Source organism: Silurus meridionalis, chromosome 17 (assembly GCF_014805685.1).
Source record: "Silurus meridionalis isolate SWU-2019-XX chromosome 17, ASM1480568v1, whole genome shotgun sequence".
Taxonomy (NCBI): domain Eukaryota; kingdom Metazoa; phylum Chordata; class Actinopteri; order Siluriformes; family Siluridae; genus Silurus; species Silurus meridionalis.
The window spans coordinates 18,000,923-18,016,007 of record NC_060900.1 but is presented as its reverse complement, the minus strand read 5'-3'; the positions used below and the strand labels follow the sequence as shown (position 1 = coordinate 18,016,007).

Genomic DNA, 15,085 nt, shown 5'->3' with positions numbered 1-15,085 from the left:
TTCTAGATTTAATTTGTTCTTTGCTTTTATAATAACCTCTAATCTTCTGAGCATTAGTGATGTCAGGAAAAAAAAGACCTTGAGCATTGTCAGCATTGCAGTTCACCTCAAATGTATTCAGTGGTGGTGAAGCCAGGGTTCTGTGCAGACCACTGAATTTCTTCCACACCTGAAAATCCCTGTCTTAATGGTGTTCACACACACTGTCATGCTGGAACATGCCTGGGGCTTTTAGTTCCGGTGAAGGGAAATTGCAGTGCTACAGCATACAAAGACATCCTATACACTTGTGTGCTTCCAACAGCTTTGGGAAAGAATCGCATTCAGGTGTGATGGTCAGGTGTCCACATACTATTGGACGTGTATACGTATATAGACGTATAATGTTTTCAACGTTAGCCTTTAACCGTGCTGTGGCCCCAGCTATAGCAAATTCTTCCTCTTCCAATGTCTATACATGCTGAAGCCCATCACAATGTGACACCATACTAGAATATCAATAGCTTTGCATACACATGGACAATCTCAGGAAATCGATTGTGTGCCTTATATACGAATGCAAATGACTGAAATTTGATTAATAGAATTGATTCAAAATGCCTAAGCTTTTGCTTCCAAAGATCAATGTTTTACGTGCAACAGCAGCATGGCTGCGCAACGGAAATACAATTCCACGTGAAAACTGCAAAGCTAGCAAAACAGGTCACTAGATCTCTTGCCGTTGGTGCAGTTGCATAATGCACATAGTGAACGACACAACAAATATAGTGTGTCCACATGCATCCCACACCACCTCCCAAGCTGCACTACAACCTGTTCACAGCTGTATTTAGCACTGTCCGCTTGTGATCCAATCACGCAAGACTAAAGAATATCGTACAAAGAATTAACAGGTCCAATGATCTTAACTACATTCTCTTAGCAGGAAACGTGAAAGGATTCTGGATGCTTGAACTGGCCATGATCACAGCTTTTAAATCCTAATGTTTTACAGTTGGTGTGGGCGAAACTTACCACCAAGTCCCAGTTGTTCAGTTCTAGAAGAGTGATTGCCTCTGCAATATTGTCAATCCCAGTGCAAGCCTGAAACAACAAGCAGGTGTGATGTCACATAAAGTACAGCAGAGCTCGATAAGGAATTTGTTCACTCTTTCTAGCTCATAATGATCTACACTTAGAATTTGCAATATAACCCCTAAACTTTGAAATACAATTGTTTTATTAGATTTTAGCAGGTTTTAGCAGCAGTCCGCAGCTCTAAGGTGTCCTTTGTTATAGATAAAGTTGGCTGAGAGATGGAAACCTGCATCCTGCCTTTTTTTTTCCAGACTTTCTACACCAGTTGTTTTCGTGTGGTCACGTGACCGGGTGTCGCGATTTCAAGCGACTGAAACCTTGTCCGAATATCCCAACATGCCAATTTATTTCAGCCACCTACACACAATCAGCCTGTCGAGGTGATCATCAAAGAGCAATCATTCCATCCACGAAGCAATTTCGCTTTAATGATCCTATTCAAAGAGCAGATCTGAAGGAAGCAGGACTGTCTTATCTCTAAACAGTGTTCTGGCTATGCTAGCTAAAATGTCCAGTCATAGCTAGCATTCTTTTATAATCTCTCCTATACTTTACTCCACGGATTGACTTTGTAACCCATGTGGTGCTAGTGATATTTCAGTCTCATTGAAAGCTACAGGAAAGCTTTACAGCAAACTGAATTAAGTGAGGAGCGCTAGTCGGTTCGCCGGGTGCTGTCAAAGCCCCAACAATGAAACGCTTAGCCATGAGCGCTAGGTCCAGAGCTTTCTGAAAGTCAATACTTTAAGTATATTACAGTCCGGTTCGGTAGTGATGTATTGAAGATATTTCTTAGTTTTATAAGTGACAAGGTTTCGAGCGCTAATATAAAGCATACAGACTGTAAGTCAATACACGTTAGCTTGATAGCTGCTAACAAATGAACTGTCAGTGACATAGCACCTGATTAGCTGCCTATGAGGTCTTCTCACACAGTTAGTGTCAGTGTTACCGGACTGTACAGACGACAAACACGAGTCTTGTCCGTTTCCAGTCCACCGAGAAAAACCCACCTGAAAGTCAGCCAGAATCATCTCTCTGTCCATGTTGCTACCAGTGTCGGAGGCCATTGCAGTGACTGGCTAACGCTAAGCAGATCTATGGTGCCGCTACAGCTGTGCTCTGTTCGCTTACTACACAAACGGGCTGAGACGCACAGGGGAACAGGGACGGAAAACAATATCGGCTTTAAATTTCAAATCACATAGGACCCCGAGACTTTGGTACAACAGAAAACTCAAGAGCAAAAACCCACACTTTAGGTCTCACTTATTAAATCTGTGTATTCTTAAAAAAAACAGATTTTTTTTCAGTTACTGTCACTTTTTAACCCAGGCAACGGATTAACAACATACGACTGTCGCAAAACTGTCGCAAAATGAACCAAGGCCCAAGCCAGGGATGTTCGATCACATGTAACTGCTGAAGGTCCTTCGTTCCTAAAAAAAATCATTCATATTTCCTGCATATGCTCATAACAAATGACATAAAACATAATAAAATCTGCACAATAGTTTGCTGTTCTTGCATGTTTTGTGAAAGGTCAATCACATTTGCTGAAGGTAGGCCTTAACCTGTCTGGTAGAAAGACACTGAAGGAATAATACACTTTAGAAAATTTCTCTGGTAACAAAATACTGTCTACTTTGTTAAATCTAAAGTCTTTGCTTTCTATTTAGTTTGAAACAAGGACGTGTTAAATTATCTATTTTCAGGCACATTATTTACCACTTATGATACCATGATACTATAAATGCTTTATTACAGTGCAATATACACATTACAGTTATTGTTTCCTTTCATAATTACTGCAACTATCATCTTATATGATTACCATAATACCACAATTTTACTATAGTGCCTTTTGATAATTTTTACACCTCAGCAGAGTAAAATTATTATAGTACCATGGCTAAATATACAATAAACTTACTGCTAAAAAATGCTTTTGCTACATATTTACCCATTACAGAATTACAGTAATTTTACACGTGTCTCACTTATCACTTACATATCTAAGTACATAACAAAAGTTTTACTCTGATGTAGTACAGCTTTCTGTTTATTAAATAATTAAGTCTATTAAAGTAGATTTACTTTTGTGCAATATTTTACTCTAAATATTATTTAATCGTTTTACTCTGGTGTAGTTGGTGATATATCTCTGCTGGTATATATTTAATATATTCTTATATATAAATATTCTAATTCTATTCTAAATATATCTATATTCTGTTTATTCTGGTATGGTACAGTGCTTTGCTTGTTATATGTGTAAATATATGGGAATATTTTGACTCTGGTGTAGTATGCTACACTGCATGTTATATAATTAAATATATAATATCTTGACTCTGGTGTAGTATGCTACACTACATGTTATATAATAAATATATAATATTTTTACTCTGGTGTAGTATGCTACACTGCTTGTTATATAATAAATATATAATATTTTGACTTTGGTGTAGTATGCTACACTGCTTGTTATATAATAAATATATAATATTTTGACTTTGGTGTAGTATGCTACACTGCATGTTATATAATTGAATATATAATATTTTTAGTCTAGTGTAGTATGCTACACTGCTTGTTATATAATAAATATATAATATTTTGACTTTGGTGTAGTATGCTACACTGCTTGTTATATAATAAATATATAATATTTTTACTCTGGTGTAGTATGCTACACTGCTTGTTATATAATAAATATATAATATTTTGACTTTGGTGTAGTATGCTACACTGCTTGTTATATAATAAATATATAATATTTTCACTCTGGTGTAGTATGCTACACTGCATGTTATATAATTAAATATATAATATTTTCACTCTGGTGTAGTATGCTACACTGCTTGTTATATAATTAAATATATACTATTTTGACTCTGGTGTGTTATGGTACACTGCATGTTATATAATAAATATATAATATTTTGACTCTGGTGTAGTATGCTACACTGCATGTTATATAATAAATATATAATATTTTGACTCTGGTGTAGTATACACTGCATGTTATATAATAACTATATAATATTTTGACTCTGGTGTAGTATGCTACACTGCATGTTATATAATAAATATATAATATTTTGACTCTGGTGTAGTATGGTACACTGCATGTTATATAATAAATATATAATATTTTGTCTTTGGTGTGTTATGCTACACTGCTTGTTATATAATTAAATATATAATATTTTGACTCTGGTGTAGTATGCTACACTACATGTTATATAATAAATATATAATATTTTGTCTTTGGTGTGTTATGCTACACTGCTTGTTATATAATTAAATATATAATATTTTGACTCTGGTGTAGTATGCTACACTGCATGTTATATAATAAATATAAAATATTTTGACTTTGGTGTGTTATGGTACACTGCATGTTATATAATAAATATATAATATTTTGACTCTGGTGTAGTATGCTACACTGCTTGTTATAATAAATATATAATATTTTGACTTTGGTGTAGTATGCTACACTGCTTGTTATATAATAAATATATAATATTTTGACTTTGGTGTAGTATGCTACACTGCATGTTATATAATTGAATATATAATATTTTTAGTCTAGTGTAGTATGCTACACTGCTTGTTATATAATAAATATATAATATTTTGACTTTGGTGTAGTATGCTACACTGCTTGTTATATAATAAATATATAATATTTTGACTCTGGTGTAGTATGCTACACTGCTTGTTATATAATAAATATATAATATTTTGACTTTGGTGTAGTATGCTACACTGCTTGTTATATAATAAATATATAATATTTTCACTCTGGTGTAGTATGCTACACTGCATGTTATATAATTAAATATATAATATTTTCACTCTGGTGTAGTATGCTACACTGCTTGTTATATAATTAAATATATAATATTTTGACTCTGGTGTAGTATGGTACACTGCATGTTATATAATAAATATATAATATTTTGACTCTGGTGTAGTATGCTACACTGCATGTTATATAATAAATATATAATATTTTGACTCTGGTGTGTTATGGTACACTGCATGTTATATAATAACTATATAATATTTTGACTCTGGTGTAGTATGCTACACTGCATGTTATATAATAAATATATAATATTTTGACTCTGGTGTAGTATGGTACACTGCATGTTATATAATAAATATATAATATTTTGTCTTTGGTGTAGTATGCTACACTGCATGTTATATAATAAATATATAATATTTTGACTCTGGTGTAGTATGGTACACTGCATGTTATATAATAAATATATAATATTTTGTCTTTGGTGTGTTATGCTACACTGTTTGTTATATAATTAAATATATAATATTTTGACTCTGGTGTAGTATGCTACACTGTTTGTTATATAATTAAATATATAATATTTTGACTCTGGTGTAGTATGCTACACTGCTTGTTATATAATTAAATATATAATATTTTGACTCTGGTGTAGTATGCTACACTGCATGTTATATAATAAATATAAAATATTTTGACTTTGGTGTGTTATGGTACACTGCATGTTATATAATAAATATATAATATTTTGACTCTGGTGTAGTATGCTACACTGCATGTTATATAATTAAATATATGGGAATATTTTGACTCTGGTGTAGTATGCTACACTGCTTGTTGTAAAAGTAAATATATTATAGTTTTACTCTGGTGTAGTATGCCACATTGCTTGTTATATGTGTAAATATTAGTTATTACTCTGATGTGGTATGGTTTTCTGCTAATCAAATAATTGAACCTACTGCAATAGATTTACTTTAGTGCATTAGGTAATTTTGAATATGACACCGCAATGTATTTATTCTGATGCGGTAGGTTATATATCTCTGCTTAGTATATATTTAAATATATTTTTTACTCTGGTGTAGTATGGTATTTTTCTTGGTTATATGCATACATATATGGAAATATTTTTACTCTGGTATGGTATGGTACTTTGCTTATTATATATTTAAGTATACTACAAAGTTTTACTTTAGTGTAGTATGTAATTCTGTTCAAACACCACAGCAGTCTTACTTAAGTATAAAAGTAAATATATTTTATCTGTATTACTCTGTTGAAGTATGGTACACTGCTTGATATATAAGTAAATATATTTTATTTGTATTAGTCTGATGTAGTATGGTACACTGCTTATTGTATAAGTATTTTTATTTTTTTTTACTCTGGTATAGTATTGTACACTGCTTATTGTATAAGTAAATATATTTTATTTGTATTACTCTGGTGTGGTATTGTACACTACTTGATGTATAAGTAAATATATTTTATTTGTATTACTCTGGTGTGGTATTGTACACTACTTGTTATGTAAGTAAAAAGGTATGATAATACTTTTACTCTGCTGCAGTATGGTACACTGCTCGGTATATAAATACATATAATAGTCTTACATTGGTGTAGTATGTTACAATGCTGATATATAAGTAAATATATATGATTAGTTTTACTCTGTTGTATGGTACACATATTGTTATATGTGTAAATGTATGGTAATTTTTTCACTCTGGTGAAGTATAGTACACTGCTTGTTATATAATATATAATGGGGTCACTCTATTGCAGTACGGCACACTTGTTATATGTGTATATACATTTTAATAGTTTTACTCCGGCATAGTATGGTACACTGCATGTTATATAACATGATAGTTTTACTTTGGTGTAGTATGGTACACTGCTTTTTATATGTGCAAACATATTATAATAGTTTTGCTCTGGTATAGTATTGTACACTGCTAATTATATATCTACAAATGTATTATTATAGTTTTATTCTGGTAAAGTTGTACAGTGCGCTGCTTGTTATATGTGTAAATATATTATTTTACTCTGGTGCAGTATGGTACACTGGATGTTATATGGGTAAATATATCATAATTTTACTCTGGTGTAGTATGGTATACTGCTTGTTATATGTATAAATATATGGTAATTGTTTTACTCTGGTGTAGTATGCTACACTGCTTGTTATGAGTAAATATATCATATTTCTACTCTGATGTAGTATGTAGTATTTATGGTACACTGCTGGTTATATATAATATAATTTTACTCTGATGTAGTATGCTACACTGCTTGCTATATAGTATAATCATTTTACTCTGCTGTAGTATGCTACACTGCTTGGTATATGTGTAAATATAACAGTTTTACTCTGTGTCATATGGTACACTGCATGTTATATAGGTAAATATAATCATAATTTTACTGTGGTACACTGTATGTTATCTGGGTTAATATAATATATTAGTTTTACTCTGGTGTAGTATGGTAGATGTGATATGTGTAAATATATGGTAAAAATTTTACTCTGGTGTAGTATGCTACACTGGTTGTTATATGTGTAAATATGTGGTATTAATTTTACTCTGGTGTAGTATGGTAGATGTGATATGTGTAAATATATGGTAATAATTTTACTCTGGTGTAGTATGCTACACTGGTTGTTATATGTGTAAATATGTGGTAATAATTTCACTCTGAAGTATGGTACACTGCTTATAAAGCTGCATGTTGAACCATTTTCCTCGTCTGCAGTGTAAATGTATAATTATTATTAAAATCGACGTTTTGCTCAAATCACAATGGGTGAATGATTTGCTGCTTCTCGGGCGTAAAAGAGCTTCGTGTGAATTCGTGCTTGACATTTTATCTTCCTGAGAGTTTGAAAGGCAACAGTGCTGCGCATCTCAACGTCTTCTTGACGTAGCACAGTTCCGAGTCCCGCGTCCCGCCTCTCCGCGTCTGTTAGTCAAAGTGGGCGGAAGTTAAGTCCTTTATTTCAAAAAATGAGTGATGTCAAACAACAGGAGCGGACACGCACACACACACACACACACACACACAGCGTCAAGTGCGTTGAAAAGCAGCTTGCCGGTTTAACTACAATTGAGACGTGGCTCCCGCGACCCTCCGTTGTGCAGTAGGTTATATGATGCTTGTGGCGCGTTCAGGTGCCCGGGACGGTCTGATATATCAGATTGACTCCGCACGGGACGGTGTTACGATATTCGCCGTGCTGCGTGACGTAGCAAAAGCGGCGTGACCACGCGTGCTCCGCGTCCTCATGCTCGCGTTACAGCCAATCAAGCACTTTTTTATTTTTTTGCCCGGACCAATGAGGCACTCGTTTTTCTTTTTTGCTTCAGGACCGAGCTGTTTTTATTATCTTTGTTATTTACATGCCGTCCTGCTCTCTCGAGCGTGCGCGCGTCAAAACGCGTCGTGACGCGAGTCCTCGCCGCGAGCGCGAGCGCCGCTGCCGCTTAACGACGCTCAACCGACTGCGGCTCAGTTTGAAATGGGCGGGAAGCTGCACGAAACTCTTCGAGCTCGTCCCTCCTGAAAGGCATTGGACGGCTGCAGCTCGGCGGCGCTCGTAGCCTCGTTTTGCTCTTTCATTCGTTTTCCGACGCGCGATTTGGAAGGCACCGATCGCCTCTTGTCTGCACTACAGAACAACAACTGGATGGCAGGGTTTTTTTTTCTTTTCTTTTTAACACCGTGCACCTGCATATCAGACTATTTGAAGTGTATTTGTGACCCACAGATAAGCTGAAGCACTTTCAGTGCTGCCTGAGGGGCGCCAATACTTAATCGTCTCTGCGTCACTCCGACTTGACATTCGGATCTCATCTGGAGCGATTTGCTTTCTAGATGGTATCCAGCACTCCTTTTTTTCCCCCAACAGAGATCATCAAGTGGATGCAAATTCAACCCCGACCAGGTCCTACCAGGATCCAGTAAGGCTGCTGTGGATTAGAGACCAGGAGGCAGGAGCATGCTGAAGTTGGCTCGTGTGTGATCGTACGGCACGTTTTCGGCTGATGGGGACTAAAAAGCCTCCTCCTCGGATAGAGATGGCGTGATATCCCTGTTTTTTCCGCGCTGAGAGCGGTCGCTACAGTGGGACGATATTAAAAGCTGAGGTGGGCGGACCTTGGCATTGCACCATCTTTTTTTTGTTGGGCTGGAAGAAGAGACTATTTACTACAGATCCGTGTTGATTTGCGTTACATGCAGAGTTGCTCTTCAAAAGCAACATCACGGGGGTCTGAGTCTGTTGAGGCTGTTTGTTTGGGTTTTTGTTTTATCTTCTCCTTCACACGCTGAATATCTTGTGAAGATCATGGCCGAAGCCCCAGATATAAACACCTTGGCCAATGCTGCTGCAAGAGGAGACTTGGAAGAAACCAAGAAGCTGCTGGAGTGCAATATTGACGTGAACACCAAGAACAAATACGACAGGACACCACTGCAGGTTGGAGACCATCACAAACCATCTAGCTTTATAAACCCCGAATGCTTCCATCTTACTGCTTTTCTTCCATTTTTTAATCTAGGCTCTCAAACCTTTAGTATCCTGTTCACTTTTATTTAAACACCAGTCTAAACCTCGACCACTTTAACTAAATAAACAGCTTCTCTAAAAACTGAATATTAATATCACATCAGCTCGAGATCTCAGATGCCTTATTTGCTTATTCCTTTTCTTTTCTTTTCTTTTTTTTGTTATGACCAGATATTTCCTTCTCACCTTTTCATTTCTATTCTAACAGCAGGAAAAAATAGTAAATATCATCACATGTGCTAATCTCATTTATATTATTTTTTATTACAAAATATTTGACATCAAATATCTCCGATTGAGGGCTGTTCAGTTCTGCTGGACTGCACAATTATAGTTCAAGGCCGTATGTTTCGAAACTAAATCCTTAAAAATACTTTACATGTCTTCTCACTAAAACACTCGGATAATCATTAAAACGGCCATATAAATGTTAATATCTCACTGGTTTTTATATAAACATTTGTAAATAATTTTGGCTGCTTAGTTTGTTTGTGGCCTACATTAAAATAATTTAGAGAACCATTAAGATCATCCAATACCACAGTCCCTAATCATTATAATTGCCTAAAGTATGAATTGTATATATACATATTTTTATTTAGTTTATAAGTTCATATTGTGCATTTATTTTGCTCTATTATTACTATCAAATTAATGAAAGGTCGCACGTGTCCAACCCCATGTATTCTGTTGATAAACCCTGGACAATATGGAATAAGGGGCTGCTTCTTACTCATATTTATATACAGTATTTATACAAATGTTTTGTTTCAGCTTCAAAATGACTAGATTTGTAGACACATATGTTTAGGGGAATCCCGCATGTCGTCTCATCGAATATGCAGCTTGTGTAGGCTATGCTAACAGCTTGGAAGCAAAGTAGCTTTCTTACAGCACACATTCGAGTTTTTTATTATCTTCTACAAATATACCAATGAATAATAACTCGAATAGTGCTTTTTTAATTATTGCAAAGTAATTTTTTTCAACCAAAGTCAGCAAAGCCTTAAATGGATTTTTACCAGAAAACCACCAGAAAGTGTGCAAACCTAATTTTATAAGGTGAAAGTACATTTTCTTAGGCCTAAAAGTATAAAGTCCGACATTTTGCTTTGATAAGAAGTGACCCTTTTTGTTAAAAATAAAAAATAAGGACCATTTAATAACAAAACAAAGTAAGAATACATTCTAAAAGCAAACCTGCTTATTTCCTGATGAAGTCGGGTGCAACCTACATGTCATGGTCGCATTGCCATTTATTACTACCATCGTATATGGATAATGTTATTTCTAGGAACAAAATGTATAAATTCATATAATTTTTGGTAGGTAAAAATATTTCCCTGTTGACCATTTTTCTTTATCCGCAAATAAAAACAAATGGGATCATATATTTAAGTTAATATGATGATCAATTTGTTTAAGATAGACAATTGCGCACTCGTCGAGACATTTGTTCCGGTTTTCTAGGAAAAATGTGTGGAATTGTACCATTACTGTGTGTAAAACAATTAATAAATAACTATCATAGTAAGCCTACTTATTCTGAAATAGGTTGCACTTGTGCATTTTAAATATTGGGTTTTTTTTATATAGCCATATAATATAGTACACAACGTTCACGTGAACATGAACAAAAAAGATGCTTCTAAACAAAAAGATTATCACAGAGGAAGGTGTGACCCGGAAAATGCAGTTTATTCTTTTTGTTTTGTTTTATATGTGAGGTTTGCGCATCCCACCCAGTGTGTGTAATTTGTGCTGTTTTAACCTCACGTGCTGTGATATCTGTGTCTATTCTGCAGGTGGGGAAACTTGGTAATCCTGAGATAACGGAGGCCCTGTTGCGCGCGGGCGCGGACCCGAATGTACGCGACCGGTGCAAACAACTGACGCTGATGCACGACGCGGCGCGCGATGGACACGCGGACACGGTCCACGTGCTTCTTCAGTACGGCGCAGACGCAAACCTCCGAGACACCGACGGCAACCTGCCCCTGCATTTGGCGGCGCGCGAGGGACACCGCGGCACTGTGGAGCTCCTGGCGCCGCACACCCATCACCCTTTCTCCTCCAATCATGCGGGTTTCACGCCCGTGCAACTGGCAACACAACATCACAGAGACGATACGGCCCGCTGGCTAGAGAGCTACAGGCAGGTGCCTTCATCCGAGTAGGTAGACCCCGCGTTTGTGCTGTGACAGAGGTAGAGAAGAAATGCATGCTGAATGGAAGGTTTAGTAGTATTATATTCAGCTAACTACCTCTTTTTATATTTAAAAAAATTAATAACTTGAACGAATATTATTATGTACGTATAAAATGGCCAAGCTGCTGTTGTAATCAGTCAACAAAATATTTCTTTTGTATTAGAATTTTGATATCTAAATATCAATTTTTAATGTGAACACGTCAGTAGATGGAGAGGAGTCACTTCTTCACTCTCAGAAATAAAAGGAACGAACTTGGACTTTTTCTCTTTGGTGTCTGGTACCATCAAATGCTTGAATTTCCCTTGAGCGTGTATAGAAAAGTGTATAGTAAAGTTACTGTAGAGTCACTTCTTTTAGCTGTTTTACATTTAACATAGTACTAAACTGTAGTTTCCGTTCGTTCTGTCAAATGTTTTAACGTAAATACAAAATATAATGAAAAAAGGTATTGCAAAATGTATTATTTACACGTTTCTAGATAAATAATGTACACGAAATTATCACACAAGCGACGAGAAAATGCACAGTGTACTACCAATCCATTCTGAGAGTAAGGAGCAATTATGAACCTCAATGAATTTTATAAAAATAAGATATTTTCTAGTTAAAGCATACACACTTAACGTACAAAATGTGTCCCCCGGATGGTTATACTACACAAACTCAGAAAAAAAAGTGTGTACACACAGAAAGCAGTAATGATAGAAATTGACCATATCCATCAAATTACCTGAGAATATTATATGATTGGAATTGTGGGGTTTTTAATGTCTTCAGTTGCTTCAGTTTGTTAAATAATTTGCACTTTTGCTTGTAGATAATTTAGCATTTTGATATTTGTAAAAAAAAAAAAGAAAAAAAAAAGAATTACTGTGAACAAATCTTTTTTTTTTGTTGTTTGATTTTGTTTGATGTTTTTTTGTTTAGATTTTTTTTTTTGCAAACTACATATTCTCTCAAATACAGTCCAAAGAGAAAACCAAAGACTAAGATTATTATCAACAACAACAACAAAAAAAGAGTATCTCCATTTTTTGTCTTGTGTTAGTTTCAGTGCAGTTCATATAATTTAACACATCTGATTCCCAACATTGCATATCAAGTCAAAGTGCCATCTATTCACTTGGATTATGTCTTTTTTTGAACGTTACTAATGTCTGTATTGTTTCATTATATAAAGAAATAAAACGTGCTAAACGTGTCTGTGTGTGATTAATAATATTATCGTTCATATCCGTCATGAGGAATTGGTTGGTGATGAATTAGTAAAGCTGTGTCAAATGAAAATGTCGTGTTTTTATGATGATATAATGTGTCGTGTTATGCGTATTGACTGAAATAATTTGCACTGTTTTGTTCTGAATGTTTTGCTGAATCACATCAAAAGCTTCGACGCCTCAATCGAGTTGTCACACTTTTGTTTTTACACAACACGATTCCACCAGCGCAAATTATCCATTTTTTGTTGATGATACAAAACGAAAACAGTCCTAAATTAAAATGTTTGGGCTCTCATTCTTTAATGAAAAACAAACAAACAACAAAAAAGGCAGATTAGCATGTGGTCATCCTGCACCAGATGCAAACTTGCTCATTTTGTCAGAAACACTGTCTTTTTTATCTGATATCCGGCAATAGTCTAAAACCCCTAATTTAAAAAAAAATTAAGCTGTTTGTTTTTTGTACGTTTTAAAAATCAAAAGAAATAAAAAAAAGTATAGCATTTTTTTTCAACGAGAGTTTATGGCTGAGGAAGTAAAACAAAAGAAGAAGCCCGTTAGATGTGACTGAGGAAATAACCCTAGCATCAAGCTACAGCCTGCCGTTCAATGCCAAGCCATTTCTGCTGCTGTGGAGTAAATATAACTACACGGGTTGTTCGGGGAAACTGAGAAAATGATTACAGAATGCGCATTGAAGCTGGGCCTTTTTTTTATTACAATGGCTGTGTAATAGTAAAGATGTAAAAGAGCCTCTTCCTGGTTGCGATAAGGATTCTGAGGTAAATCGGTTAAGAGACACAAGACCTCTCACCTCTCGTGTCCTAACACTGATTATTATACACACCAACAATCAAAAAGACTCATAATGGTAAGTTTTATGTCATAATTTTATATATGCGTGAATGTTATTACTATATTAATTGATTTAATTGAAACCCGAACTGGCAAAATCTCCTATAATAACTGTTTGCTGGCTATAATACAATCTCCAGTTTTAGAGTTAGCTTGTGGCTAACCATATTTTAGTCAGAAAACACGTTTTTTATTTCCAAACGTTATGGAAACGAATGTTTTTGGTCAAATATTGGCATATTTACAGTGATGAATCCTTCATGTAAATGGTATTTACTTGACCCTTCATATATTTGTAACATGTCTCATATTTTATGTCTCATTTATATAATCCAGTCACTTCAGTTAACTTTGTCCATACTTGTAAAAAATGACTGAGGTCTTATATAATAATATAATATGAATAAGATGATTTTAATGCAGACATGCAAGGACCAGGTCATTTGTCATTTCTAATTTTGTCAACATTTTGTATTTAAAGTGTATGACTTGATTTACGCTGACTGTTATATATTTCTCAATACACTTTCTAAAAACTGTACCATTGCTTGTGTAGTGCCCTGAAATGGACAACCTTTATATCCTTACTCTTTATCTTTTTACTAGAAATAAGCATATGACGTAGTGTGTCGTATAAAACTTCACTTTAAAAAGTAATAATAATAGTAATTATGTGCCTTGATGGTTTTTAACATGATATAAGCATTTTGATGTAAAAGCTATATATTGATGATACAATAGGCACTGGAGCCACCCATGAAAAAAAATGTTTATGGTCACAGTGTAATCACTCTTTTTGTGAATGTGGGGTTATTTTTTATTGACTCAAAACCAGAATGCTTTGGTTTCACTGAATACTGATCTGGTTTCACACTTGTGTTCATTTCCACTTTTTACATGATGTCAACTGGAGATTTTCCCCTTTCTTGGGGTATAAATTTTACTGGAACAATTTCAGCATAATTGCTCAATGTTCTTTTGTCTTGTCTTAATATTTACTTTATGTTTCTCCAAGTCTCAAAAAATTATGAAAGCTCCAGTACAAAAAAAAAAAGATATAACATTAAAAACATAAAAAAGTACGCCATGGTAATCAAAATGCATATTTTTTTTATATACATATATAATAAGCGACAACGACTCCCGTTCATCTTGAGTGTAGACCTGCAAAAGGCCTAAATTCAGATTTAGCTGCAGATAACAAAGTAAAATGATTTAGGGACCTAAAAAGATCTCTGGTTATTATCTTTCAGAGCCGTCCTCCTTCAGCTTACAGATACGCAGTCGAAAACCTTCTTTGTTTCGGGAAATGTGATATGCCAGT

The 15,085-nt window shown here is 34.8% G+C and overlaps 2 protein-coding genes across 3 annotated transcripts in view; one reads left to right on the top strand and one right to left on the bottom strand.

Moving 5' to 3' along the window:
- Window positions 1-2,580, bottom strand: part of faf1 (Fas (TNFRSF6) associated factor 1) — a 68,237-nt gene extending 65,657 nt beyond the window's left edge. For both annotated transcript variants that reach the window (XM_046871187.1, XM_046871188.1), the window contains exons 1-2: window positions 2,091-2,580; window positions 1,015-1,083 (exon numbers count right to left, since the gene is read on the bottom strand). In XM_046871187.1, coding sequence (XP_046727143.1) covers window positions 1,015-1,083; window positions 2,091-2,147 — 126 coding nt within the window. In that variant the 5' untranslated portion in view covers window positions 2,148-2,580. The remainder of the gene's footprint in view (window positions 1-1,014; window positions 1,084-2,090) is intronic.
- Window positions 2,581-7,926: 5,346 nt separating this feature from the next.
- Window positions 7,927-12,887, top strand: cdkn2c (cyclin-dependent kinase inhibitor 2C (p18, inhibits CDK4)). The gene is made up of 2 exons (XM_046870379.1): window positions 7,927-9,383; window positions 11,279-12,887. The coding sequence occupies exons 1-2, from the start codon at window positions 9,252-9,254 to the stop codon at window positions 11,648-11,650; spliced, it is 504 nt and encodes a 167-aa protein (XP_046726335.1). The 5' UTR covers window positions 7,927-9,251; the 3' UTR covers window positions 11,651-12,887.
- Window positions 12,888-15,085: the final 2,198 nt, after the last annotated feature.